Genomic DNA, 13,247 nt, shown 5'->3' on the forward strand with positions numbered 1-13,247 from the left:
AAAGTGAATCAGTTATACTTATACATGTACCCACTCTTTGTTAGATTCTTTTCCCATATAGGTCATTACAGAGTATTGAGTAGAGTTCCCTGTGCTCTACAGTAGGTCCTTATTAGTTTTCTATTTTATATATAATAGTGTGTATATGTCTTTTGATAACTCTAAGTTACTATTTCTAATCAATAGCCAAAGTGGATTCTGAACAAGAAAAAGTATATGTCGTTTTCTGAAGCCCTTAGTAATAATAACTTTTGCTTTTCTTCCTCATGGAAATTAATTTGAATGGTAGTCTAATATAGGTGTAGGTGAACAGAAGCTGCTGATGACACTGCCAAGGTCATACCATGCCACAAAAAAGTCAGAACTGACATTTTTTTTATGATCGCCATGATTTTCCTTATATGGAAATAGCTAAAATATTCAATCTAAAAGAGGATGAAGGCGATTAAGAAGACGATAATGATGGTTTACTATGCACAGTGCACTGTTATCTTTGCATATGTGTTATTTAAGGCTCATAACTCTACAAGGTAGATACTACTATTTTATTCATTTTACAGATGAGGAAATTGAGACCCCCAATATTTTTTAATTTATTTTATTAAAGTATTGTTGCTTTACAATGTTGTGTTAATTTCTACTGTACAGCAAAGTGATTCAGATATATATATATATATATATACATACACATACATTCTTTTTCATATTCTTTTCCATTCTGGTTTATCACAGGATATTGAATATAGTCCCCTGTGCTATACAGTGGGACCTTGTTGTTTATCCATTCTATATATAATAGTTTGTATCTACTAACCCCAAACTCCCAATCCATCCCTCCCCACCCACCTCCTCCTTGGCAACCACAAGTCTGTTCTTTATGTCTGTGAGTCTGTTTCTGTTTTGTAGATAAGTTCATTTGTGTCATATTTTAGATTCCACATATGTGATATCATATGGTATTTGTCTCTTTGTTGGGCTTACTTCGCTTAGTATGATAATCTCTAGGTCCATCCATGTTGCTGCAAATGGCATTATTTCATTCTTTTTTTGGCTGAGTAATATTCCATTGTATATATGTACCACATCTTCTTTATCCATTCATCTGTTGGTGGACACTTAGGTCGCTTCCATGTCCTGGCTATTGTAAATAGTGCTGCTACGAACATAGGGGTGCATATATCTTTTCGAGTTATAGTTTTGTCTGGATATATGCCCAGGAGTGGGATTGCTGGGAGACCCCAAAATGTTAGTTACTTGCCCAAAACTCTGCATCTAGTTAAAGATCGAGCTAGGAAACTTTAATCAAATTGTTTCAAGAAATAGTATCTAACAATGCCTATAAGAGCATTAAAAACCTCTTATTTTCAATAGATTTATACCAAAGTTACAACATTATTCAAATGTGTATTAAAACAAACATGATTCGAAACTTTTACTTTGGCCACAGGGATATTAGGGGGAGAATGTTATTGATTATAGTTTCTCTTTGAAACCAACTAAGTTTAGCATATTGTACATTAATTAAGTAAATACAAATCAATTTTATGTAAATGGTTTACATTTTGTATGAATTCAAAGAACCTATTTAACCACATAAATTCACATTTATGCAGTCAACAGCATGGTAATGGCATGATTATGTGATAGGAGCGGTCTGATAGCTTTTCCCTTGCTTTGCAAACTAATGCGGTTAAAGTACAACAAAGTCAACGCAATGTCATGGAAAGGGAGGGAGAGCACCGTTCTTACTGGGATTAGGGTTTTCCAAGTTTTAACTCAGCTGATTTTTCTTTTCCTTTTTTTTATTTTTGAACATGGAAACGCACATGCTGTGCACATGATGAGTAGTGGGTATCATTAACAAAATTGCAGTTTGCATATGGAATAATAAAGTAGATGGTAATGTATTTAATTCTAAGAATACCGCTTGATTCATCTTAATACTATTTTCACTGAAATCAAATGACTCATAAGTTCTGCTGCCTTTTCTGGTTATGTTAATGTAAAACACAACATTATAAATGTAAAAGACACATGCACCCCTATGTGCATGTGCATATAATTCACCTATCAATCAAGGCTCTTGTCCTCACGGGAGTAATAGAGGGAAGGGGGTCTTTTTCAATCAGCTTTGAAAGCAGAAGGAGGCACCACCACATCACCGTATTTGGCAGTGGGGGGTTTGAGGAAAGAGGGATCTGGATGCTCTAAAGAAGGAACAGTTAGTGGTCGGGCAGTCTAATTAGGACAAATACCTACTGGAAAATACAAATAAAAAGCTATATAGCATTATTAGTCATTTGTGACACATACTGACAAGTCTGCCCTTTCTGTGGTCAGTATAGAGAGTAAAGATAAAAGACTTGGCTGTTTGCTGTCATAGTAACTGCCTCATTCTGCCTGATGATTCAGCAGCTCTCCCCATTTTAAACACGTGTGTACATTTGTACACATTGTCTGATTCCTGGTAAGTTTGCATAATAACTAAAGAGAATTGTACATTTCAGGTTGATGGCTCAGGGTAGACTGAGATGCCCTTGAAGGGAGTTTTCAAAAACTAACCCAGGTTCTACCATTAGATTTATTAAGTACAATATGAAAGTATCAGTCCTCTGAAACAAACGCTCTGTGTTTTACTTGTCTCCTCATTTGTTCATTTCTACTAGTTCATCAGAGTGTCTTCAAGGGGGAGGGCCTTTTAATGAGACCGTATGCCATTTTGCCCAATTCTAAATGATTTCCCTTGTCTTTCATTTTGAGTGTAATGAAATAATTATTTCAACATCACTTTGTTCCAAAGAGTCTCTTTCCGCTACCTATAGATAAGTTTGTTTCAATGAAGGGAAATAATCTGATTTTCAGAAACTTCCTGAGGAAAGACACCAATCCACTAAGTTAAGGGGTGTTGAGACAAATAATACTTCTGTCCACATATCAAGTTATTCCATTTATTGCACCTTTTCAAATTTTTCTTCTAATGCTCTCTGTATTTCTTTCTTTTTTCAAATTGATTAAAAGTTCCATATTAGATAAAGGTGGTGAGTTGCTTCCTTCACGGGATTCTACCATGTTTGTCACTTTGGTGCCATTAGATGGGAGGTACTTTGCCTTCCCAGCAGCCAAGGGTAATATGTTTGGGTAATATATATTAGCAAATATAATTTCTGCTAATATAACACTAACAACACCTATATTACACTTACTATATATGCTAGATACTCTTCAAAGATACTTATAATGTATTAGCACATTTGACCTCACAACAACCCTTCGAATTAACAACTAATATTAGCACTATGCAGCCGAGAGATAAATATATTACAAACAGACACTACGGAGAACATTTTAGGACACTCTGTGTAAGTCTTCCTTAGAAAAGAAATCTAATCAAAAAATTATTTGATTGTTTAACTTCTTGGCTCCATTAAGTTCTGATAGGCAATTAAAAGCAACTTAATTCCTCCACCCCACACCACTTAGCAAAGAATTATTTCAGCTCTTTGCCGTGAAGTTAATTTGGTCTGTCATTATCTGGCATATATTTGAATTTAAAAAAATAATCTAGAGATAGCAATTAAAGATCACTTTCATGCTTAGAGATACCTTCTTGTTTAAGCTGTACCATCCAGTGACAAAATATTTAAATGTTAATCATTTATTTATAAAAGTTGATCAGTGTAAGTAATCAGGTTCTCGAAATCATAGCAAAGCTACTGTATGCTCAATAATAGGATTAACATTGTACCGAGTTATTTAGATATTTACCTCATCTCTCTACTTAGTTGCTAGTCACGGTTTATTTTAACTAATTCAGTGCAATACTTCGTTGTGTCATATGAAATTTATTTTATTGACTTATTTCAAGTTTTTCCTCATCTCCTCTTCTCCAGATCCTTCATGAAATGATGGAAGAAATTGACTATGATCATGATGGAACAGTCTCTCTGGAGGAATGGATTCAAGGAGGCATGACAACCATTCCACTTCTTGTGCTCCTGGGCTTAGAAAATGTAAGCATTTACACAGAGGGGGTGGCCTGGTGGTAAGTCAGTGGGGTTCTCTTTTATACATTTTGATTATAAATTCATCTGGCTATTTTCTACCATTAAGTATATAGTGAGTGCCTGCTTCTTCTAAATACGTATGTTACAGTACAAGTTAACAATAACTCCTTGTATAGTAATACTTGCCACGAATATATTAATTCATTTTAGGTATTACCGTATTACTTAATACATAATCTCTCTTTTTTCCCACTATTTAAAGTGCAATCTTGTTAAAAAAAACATTGACCTTATTTTATCTAATGCAAGAAACATCCCAGTGTTATTGCATTCTGTGGTTCCTGCGGTGCTCCATCCCATTCTGTACTCCCCCTCCCCATGAAGATGATCTGTTTTATTGATAACCAAACCCATACTTGGAGGAGCCAATTATATATAGAGGTGGTTGAGTATATATGCATGTGTGTGTGTGTGTGTGTGTGTGTGTGTGTGTGTGTGTGTAAATGTTTTCCTTACATATCAACAGTCTGTCAAAGTTCTTCCTTCTAAGCCTGTCGAAGTTTTCTTATATCAGTGCCTCCAGTGGTAATTAAAACTGGTGGTTTGGGGAATAAAGTAGATCAACATAAGATTAGAATGTGATATGATGGTGACTCTGAGTCCAAATCTTGCTGCCCCGGCTTGGTGTGAATTTTAGTAATAGTTCATTTAAAAATCCAATGAGTCAACGGTAGATGTTTATACTTAGCTTAATAAATAAGAATTAACTATAACATGAGTATAGTAAAATTTATACTTAGATTCAAAGAGCATTACTGATGGAAAGCACCCTGACACATAGAATATTTAGAGTTTTGAGATGCAAGAATGTAATGTCCACCACTTTGCTGCTGACCTCCACATTCTTCATACTTCCTGTTACCAGCTATAACGATTTTTCAGATTCAAAACTATGCCACAGTTACTCAAGATACCAATTTTTTTAAAGACAGTTCTCAAGAGATCTTGCAGTCTGTGTTTGTAAAACATGTGAGAGTATATAAAAATAGGTTTGTACATATTTACATATGGGTTTGGGAATATATAAATGGGTTTCAGATGGTACAATTTGTCTCCAGTTCACCTGGATCTTCAAATTCGTTTACATTCAGGTTAATCTTAGCCTTCATGAGGCCCATGGGATTTTAGACATGGTCAGAGGAAGGAAAAGAAAAATTACCAATAGATGATAAATAGGAAATTACCCTTAAAGTAAATAATTTATTAAAACAAAGTTAATATAGACCTTATTGTTAATAGATACATATTTCTACATTTTGCAAATTAATGAAGCAATACTTCTTGTATCTGATGTTCTTATACTATACATAACCTAATATGTTTTGTAATAACTTACTATATATCTCTGTATCATAAATATGTAATTATTGTTTAATATACCTTCTGTCAAAAGCATATGTAAATCAGACTGTTGGGAGAAAACAGAAAGAAAACTGACTAAATGTTAACTTGGTAAGGTTTGGTGTATATTCTATACTGAAAAATAGTTGACAAATGACTATTCAATTCTATTGATAATGGTTCCCAAAGGGAATTTTATATTTTTCAAGCTAAAATGTTTTTATTCTAAATATTTATGGAAATTCTTGTATGAGAGAATGAAAGAAGTAAGTAAATCATTTGGTAGTTGAGGGTTGGACAGGAAAGTACAGAAATGGAGATATAGTCATCTATATTTTTAATATCACAGAAAGATTTTGAAATAATGTTTTCTTTTGGAAAATATTGCTTAGAAATTCTTTAGTTTTATTCATAAATACAGATATTTGTGAAATTATGAAAATAACATTGGTAAATATAGTCCACAAATCTATGTGGATTTAACTAAAAATATTTTAAACAAATAGAATATACCTCATCAGTTTCTAGTGTAGCAGTAACTTTATTTCAACGGAATGACAATTCTTTGCCATTAATGTCCATCAGGTTAATGATACATAATTTACTTTATATTCATATTCTTAGATTTATATTTTATGTTTTTCGTTAAAAGATTTTTTTTTTTTGGAGCTTAATAGGAGAAATCGATTCAGGGTTTCAAAGAAACCCAAGCTGTGTTCCAAAGTTGTGTTCCCAGTGATGGCCACTAGATGGCAGGGCTACATTGTTTAACATTTGTAGATCAACTTGAATATGAGATTGGATGGTTCCCCTGTGAAGAACAATTCTGAGAGTATTTTCTTCACTTCTTAAAAAAAGAATACGTCAATAATGTTTTTAAAATTGGCTTTTAATAAAATGGAAAAGCTATGTAATTATGATCACAAATCAGAGCATCTATTTGTTAAAAACAGCTTTTTAATTCCCAGGCATGGTAAGTGTTTTACAAACTAGTAATGACACAATGACAACTGAGTGATGAGGGCCTTTTTTAGTAATTGAGATTTATTTCCTTTTCTGTAGGCAGTAAATGTGTTTTGTTATTACCTGTAGAGAATTTGATTCATGGTGCCATTCTCTCCTACTCCGCCCCCCACTTTTGCTCATGAGATTGGAAATCTAGAAGCTTTAGGTTGAATTCAGCCATTTATTGTGAGGCCTGTCTTGTTATGTTGTCCTATATATTCTTGTCTATTGTCAATTATGAGCTCAGAGAGTAGATGCTAATTGATAGTGCATGTTAAATACCACAGTGTATTTGAAAGTGACTGTGGTGTATTAGCCCAATTACCCAGATAAGAATATTGCCCCGGGAGAGCAGTCCTCACGTGACATGTAAGGTAGAGCAGTTGTGATTTTATTGTGGTTCATTTTTCTCCATCAACAGAATTTTTTAAAATACTCTATTTTACCTAATACCCATTGTGGTGCCAGGATCAGAATTGTAGTTTATCAGAACCTGATTCTTCATCAAATGCTAGGGAGTAGAAGTCATCTCCTTTCTCTTACAAGAAGTCCTTCAAACTTCATGAGACCCAGTATGAAATGGTATAGTCTCTTACATCTGAAGTAAAATCGAGTATTTGGGTGGCATATGTGATTTTGATTACAGTTACAAATTTATGCCTGAGACTTGCTCATTCTTCCTTCAGCATTCATCTCAGTGAAGAATTGCTTTTTAAAAAAACCGTATTTTGAATGAAAATGTTTTTCTTTTTTAAATAACTGTATCTAGCAATAAACTCTGCTCTAGTGATTGGCAAACTTTGCCTGTAAAAAGGCAGATAGTTAATAGTTTAGGCTTTGTGGGTCATAAGGTCTCTGTTGCAACTGCTGGACTCTGCCACTGCAGTGCAAAACCCACCACAGACAGCACCTAAATGACAGAGCAGGGCTGTGTTCCAATAAAACTTTATTTACAAAAACAGCTTGCTGGCCATGTTTGACCCAAGGGCCATAGTTTTGCTGACCCCCAAGTTATTCTATCATTAATCTGTCATACAAACAGAATGAGTGTTAACTGTTTTTAAATTATCTTGGAAAGAGAATTAGCGAGCGTTATCAAACTGGCCTTCACCCTGGCTTGGTTACTAACTAACTAGGTCATTTTTTGCCAGTCATCTTATCTGGACATGTACAAAGAAATTAGTCAGGAATATCCCTTTCCTTTTCTGATATTCTCTCAGTTCAAACATTTGTTTTCCTCGATGAACAGGATAATTAGTAATGCTCCAATTCCTGAAATCTGTAATCTTGCATCATTATTAGGTTTTTCAAGGAAAATTCCTGAATTCATATTATCATAAAAACAGGAATACACATTTAAATAGGAGCCTGGCTTAAAATAAGGATACCTTCACTTCTTAGTCTTGGATTGTTGGGCCCAAATCTGGCCTGTACGATTTTTGAAAGGTTATGTATGTTGATTTCACTATATGTTCTCAGAGTCCTGGTCTTTAATCCCTATATATAGTTTAAACTTTGCCATTGATTGAAATGTTTTAGGATACATTTTTTTGCCTGATTCAATAAAGTAGAAGTAATTCTTTGGTTTGCTTCCTGATTTCTGATGAAATGTGTCCCTTGATGAGTATGATGGAAAGCAGAAGATGATGTATTCTTAATAGACTAAGCTATATTTGGAAAACTAATGTTTCACACTCTATTTTTTTAAATTTAATTTGGTTAAGATGTTGTTCTGCTGTTTGCACAATCTAGAAAGGAGTTATGAAGCTGGATAAATGCAACAATTCTTGAGATTCCACACTGGGTCACTCAAGGAAAATAACCACGTGATGTTACTGACAGTTGAAATGGCATTTGAACCTTAAGGCTATTAGGGTCTGAGCCTGACTTCAGAAAGTGGGATCTGGAGATGGGCAGTTGATTGCAGCTCCATTCAGAATTTTAAAACTTCTCTCTGCATTCTCTTTTCTCAGGCCCGATATAGTTCATCTTTTTGTCTAAAAGAACAGTTTCTTTCATATCATTATAATTTTTTGGAGACCTTGAACAGAAAAGTATGGTAATTTAATGGCACTTATTATTTCTTGAGTTGGAATCCATTTGTGACCTTAGCTCTTCTATGTGTCATAAGTGAAGTCAGTTGAAACAGGGACCTGGCTAGGTAGGGGGATGGGAGCATTTTGGCTGTGACATCAGTGAAATTTCTCCTTGAGGTTTTTTGAAAAAAATGATATTATTTATAACAGCCCTAGTTCACTTGAACACTGTCTGCAATCTTGGAGGTATTTACGGAAAAAACTAAAACCTTAGAAACCACTAAGATAATGAAATCGTTTTCAATATTTTCCAAAGAGCATTCTTCCCTTCAAAGCCTCCTTTTGACTTACAGGGGATTAGAAGGCGAGGAAGACCCTGGCACTCCCTCTCTGTGTTAATTTGCCTGTGTTTCATTAAACATTTCTCTGACACATGCACAGAACTGAACTGCTTCATTATAAATACAGTGTTTACTAAATATCAGGAATAAATTTTTATTAAGAGTAATGTCTGGTAATGAAAAAACCAGGAGAACACAACTTTTATGAAATAAAGTATCATAAACCTACAAACATCCTTCTCAGATCTTTTGGCTGAAACACTGGGATGTTACACAACTCAACCCAATGATGGTAATAATATTTGCTGTTTATATAACACCAGTCTTCTGAGGAGCTAAATTGACTTCACAGGTATTGTATAATGAAACCTCACACCATGGCCCGGGTGAGGAAAGTGGTTACTTTCATTTTATTTCATTTTATTAGAGAGGAAAATAAGAAAGGTGAAATGGCTTATCCACATTTTCATCAGAGGCCAGGAATCAAGCCTTCCAGATTCCCTCTTCATTGCTTTTTTATAAAAATGAATTCCTCTCTATGACAATAAATATTTATTTGCAATGGAAGTACTAAGAGGTGTATGCTCTGCTGGCTGATAGAATATAGTAAGGCACAGTGTCTCCCCCTTCCCCAGTAAGTTTACCATCTAAATAAGACAAACAAGACAAGACATGAAAATACATAGCGTCGGCGTTTAATTTGCGCTGCTTAGAAGTAGTTGGCTCCTGGTTTCAATTTCTTCTCTTGAAGTCACATACATATTTCATCCTCTGAATATTCTGGCAATGTATCCGGCTAAGAGCTATAAAGTGATTTAATTTGTTTTTTGGTAGAGCATTTTATGTTGGGGTAATGGATTTGTGCATCAGTGGCAGCCTGTAACATGGCTAAGTGTTCTGATTGACAGAACACCCACGTTCAGACTTGTTTATTTTTTGATAAGGAAAATGCCAGCTAACTTAGTCCATATGTGCTCTTCAACAGGAGGAGGCTTATTCACATGTAATGGACACTCATTTCTAAATAAAATGACAAGGCTTATGAGAACAGTAATACATGTGAAAATTAAATTTTCTTTTCTCCTTTTCACTTAAAAATGTCTTTTTAAGCATTAATCTAATTATTTAAACTAACGCTTAATGCTAACTTTATCAATATATTTTTTTAAAAATTAACCTCTTTAACTTTTAACATCAAGGTATCTTATTCTTATTTGAAGGAATAGAAATTTTAAAACATAGTTTGGAAGCTATAGCAAAATTAAACAAATATATAAAGCATTCCATTCACATAATAAAGATACTAGAAATCATATGACTTGAGCAGACCAGAACTGGATTCAGAAATTACTATAAAATCTATTTCTTAAGCTTTGGGAAAAAAAACCTGAAACACCATTGTCTTCTGATGTCCCCTCCTTGGCATCTCCTGCAGAAGTGCTTTTGCTGAGAACTTGTTAGTTCTTTGTCCGGAAAATGAAGCTGAGCATTGTCAAGAACCATGAAGGGTCTGAGAGTTACCTTACTTGCAAGTGAACAAGTGAGCTTGCCACAGTTCCATGGGTGCTGGCAGAGGACATGAGTGCCTGGGTCAGAAACAAAAACTTGTTTACTCACAGCAAAGAAGCAATAAGAGCTTCATATCTGAGCTGGTTCTCCTGGCCCATGAAGTCTCTTAGGGGTGATGGAGAGAGGTCCAAGTAATTGCCTGGCACAGCATCAGAGCTCAGAACCCCTGGCTTGGGGAAACTAAATCTTTTATAATACACAGTAAACAAACTTGCTAAACCTTTGCTTAGAAGGGAGAAATTATCTTTATTATACCGGACAATAAGGAAACCTGCCCTCTGCACATCTCTGTTGTGTAAGGCTGTATGTTATTCAAACACCTTTGAAAAGATAACCTGGAGAAAAGGACAGTTCTTCTGCTTACAAAATGTGCAGAAATTCAAGAGACCCATGGAGAATTATCTCCCAGAAAGCATTTTCATTAATGTTTCATTTTATGATGCAAATTTGACATTTCTGGTTCTATGTAGGAATTAGTTACTGTGGATTTAATTGGGTACTTCAAATCTGGTGGTTTATCTCTTGATTGGGAATAGGAAAAAGTAGTTAGGAAGCATTATTATTAATATTTTATTATCCAGAGAAACAAGATGATCTGGACATGTTTATATTGTCTCACTACCACAGAATTTGTATTAGTGCCCGAGCACATAATAGGTGCTCAAAAAAGTATTAGCTCAGTGTGTTCTAAGAAGTATGGCAACTTGACTAACCTGAAAAACCATGACCTGCAGTGGTTTCTATAGAATACCAATAAATGATGTCTAAAATTAATCTGAGTTTGATACAGTTTGGTACATGATGTACAAGGACTACATGTTAATACAGGAAATGATGGTAATAAAAGTAATGATGTATAATAACTTCATTTAATATCTTCACCTCCTTGTAAGGAATCTTAAGCATCATATTATTTCATGTTACTTCAATCTTAAACAATGTATCTAATAGAGAATAGCTATTATATTATTATATAGAGTTTTACTTAGAAGAATAAATAGTAATTACAGTTGTTTTGCTAAAATGTGAATTAATTGAACTCAAGGTTTTATTGTGGCAAATAATGATAGAGATGTTATAAGTAAATACAGTAATATAGTTTTAATATTTTTGCCATCTTTCCATGAGATTAAAATCATTCATATTTTGTAAAAGAGAAGTAAAGAAAATAATAATGTAATTAGAGCCTTATAAAAGTTTATTTTTTAAAATTTTCTATTTGAGACATACAAAAATATATTAGTGTCAATTATAACATATAAGGAATCCCCCAACTGAAGCCTTAGAATATCATGAATAACTTACTTTTAAGTGTCATTCTTTCCCATCCCATCCCACCCTTCTACCTCCTTATAAGAGCTAACCACCATCATGAAATTTGCATATTCCTACTATTAAGCAAGTGTTAACATATTCTGCCAAGGTTTTCATCTCTCAGAATCTTCCACCCAAGAGTATTTTCTCTTCCTTTATTCACTTATTTGTTTATGGAATTGTGCTAGGAGTAAAGTATACAGACGTGAGGCAAACGCACCTCTGTTCTGAGGAGTGCTCGGTTTGGCGGACGGTTATGATGGTTGGGACCTGCTGTTGAACTGTTGATATTAGGCAAGAATTTGTGGGTTGCTATAGCATCTGATATTTGTTAGCAGGATCTCATTCCACTAGAGCACATGTGGTTTTCTAGACTCTGTGGCAATCTTGGAGAAAGTCAGGGATGAAATAACAGATTGTCTTCAAATGCTTCAGTCCAGCTCTGAATTTTATTGGCACTTACATATTCCACTGTTTACTTCATTAAGTGAAATCTTTTTCTCTTGCGTCCTGTGCAGAATGTGAAGGATGACGGACAGCATGTGTGGCGACTCAAGCACTTTAACAAACCTGCCTACTGCAATCTTTGCTTGAACATGCTGATCGGCGTGGGGAAGCAGGGCCTCTGCTGCTCCTGTGAGTATGTTTGCTTTGCCCGGATGTCATCACCTCTGGTGAGGAGGGGTTGATTTCACGGAATAGTCCTATTTGTAGACGGAGTTAAGAAATAACCTGACCCTTCCCGTACCTATGATTTATCTTTCCCTGAAGTATGTTTCTGAAGGTTTAGATCACTCTAGTTTTAACTTTCTTCAATTTTGGAAAACCTTCTCCTTGGAAAAGAAATAAGGACATTTCCCAATTCACTAGCCATTTGCTTTCCACTCTAGTTTAATTTATTCATGATTCCCGTTTCTTCTGGGAGTATTATGAAAATATCCATTGGTCTCTCATATTTATATCTTATGCATATTTGTCTTTTTTCCCTCCCTAAGTTATCGCTTTATTCACCTTGTCTTCCTATAATGAGCTAATTCCTTTCAGTCTTTTAAAAATAATTAATTGATTATCAGTTTCCATTCAAACTAAGAAATCACAAGGAATACAAACTAATCTTATACCTCAGGCACATGATTCTTAATTCTATCACGAAGAAAATCTAATATATGGTTAGTGGATATTAGAACCCAAAGTGTGGCCAGTTCATGAATTGTGGCCATTATTTTTATTTCGGTACACTTATCTTTACAATATCTATTTTATTCTATGGCATACTTTCTGGTAGTATATGTAACAATTAATTTATAAAAGGCACTTAAGAAGTTTTAAATAAACAACATGTGTGCCTGAGGAACTTTTGCATTCCCTGATGCCTCTGTTAAAACAGAGGGACTATTGAGTCCTCCTTACTAAAGTGTGACTTTGTCTTGGTCCAGCACGTGGTCCATCCACACCCTTTTCTGCAGTGTATGGAGTTACTGAAATTGTCAAGTTTATTAGACACATCCCATTTTCGTGCATTTATATTAAATCTAATTTTTTACCTGGCTTCCATATAATACATAATTTTCAGATAT

The 13,247-nt window shown here is 34.5% G+C and overlaps 1 protein-coding gene across 1 annotated transcript in view; it reads left to right on the forward strand.

The window, feature by feature from the left end:
• Positions 1 to 13,247, forward strand: part of DGKB (diacylglycerol kinase beta) — a 925,979-nt gene that overhangs the window by 423,179 nt on the left and 489,553 nt on the right. Inside the window, exons 11-12 of the mRNA XM_082472689.1 lie at positions 3,891 to 4,010; positions 12,189 to 12,306. Of these exons, the coding sequence (XP_082328815.1) occupies positions 3,891 to 4,010; positions 12,189 to 12,306 (238 nt within the window). The remainder of the gene's footprint in view (positions 1 to 3,890; positions 4,011 to 12,188; positions 12,307 to 13,247) is intronic.

Source organism: Balaenoptera physalus (genome assembly GCF_965194825.1).
Source record: "Balaenoptera physalus genome assembly, chromosome: 8".
NCBI lineage: Eukaryota > Metazoa > Chordata > Mammalia > Artiodactyla > Balaenopteridae > Balaenoptera > Balaenoptera physalus.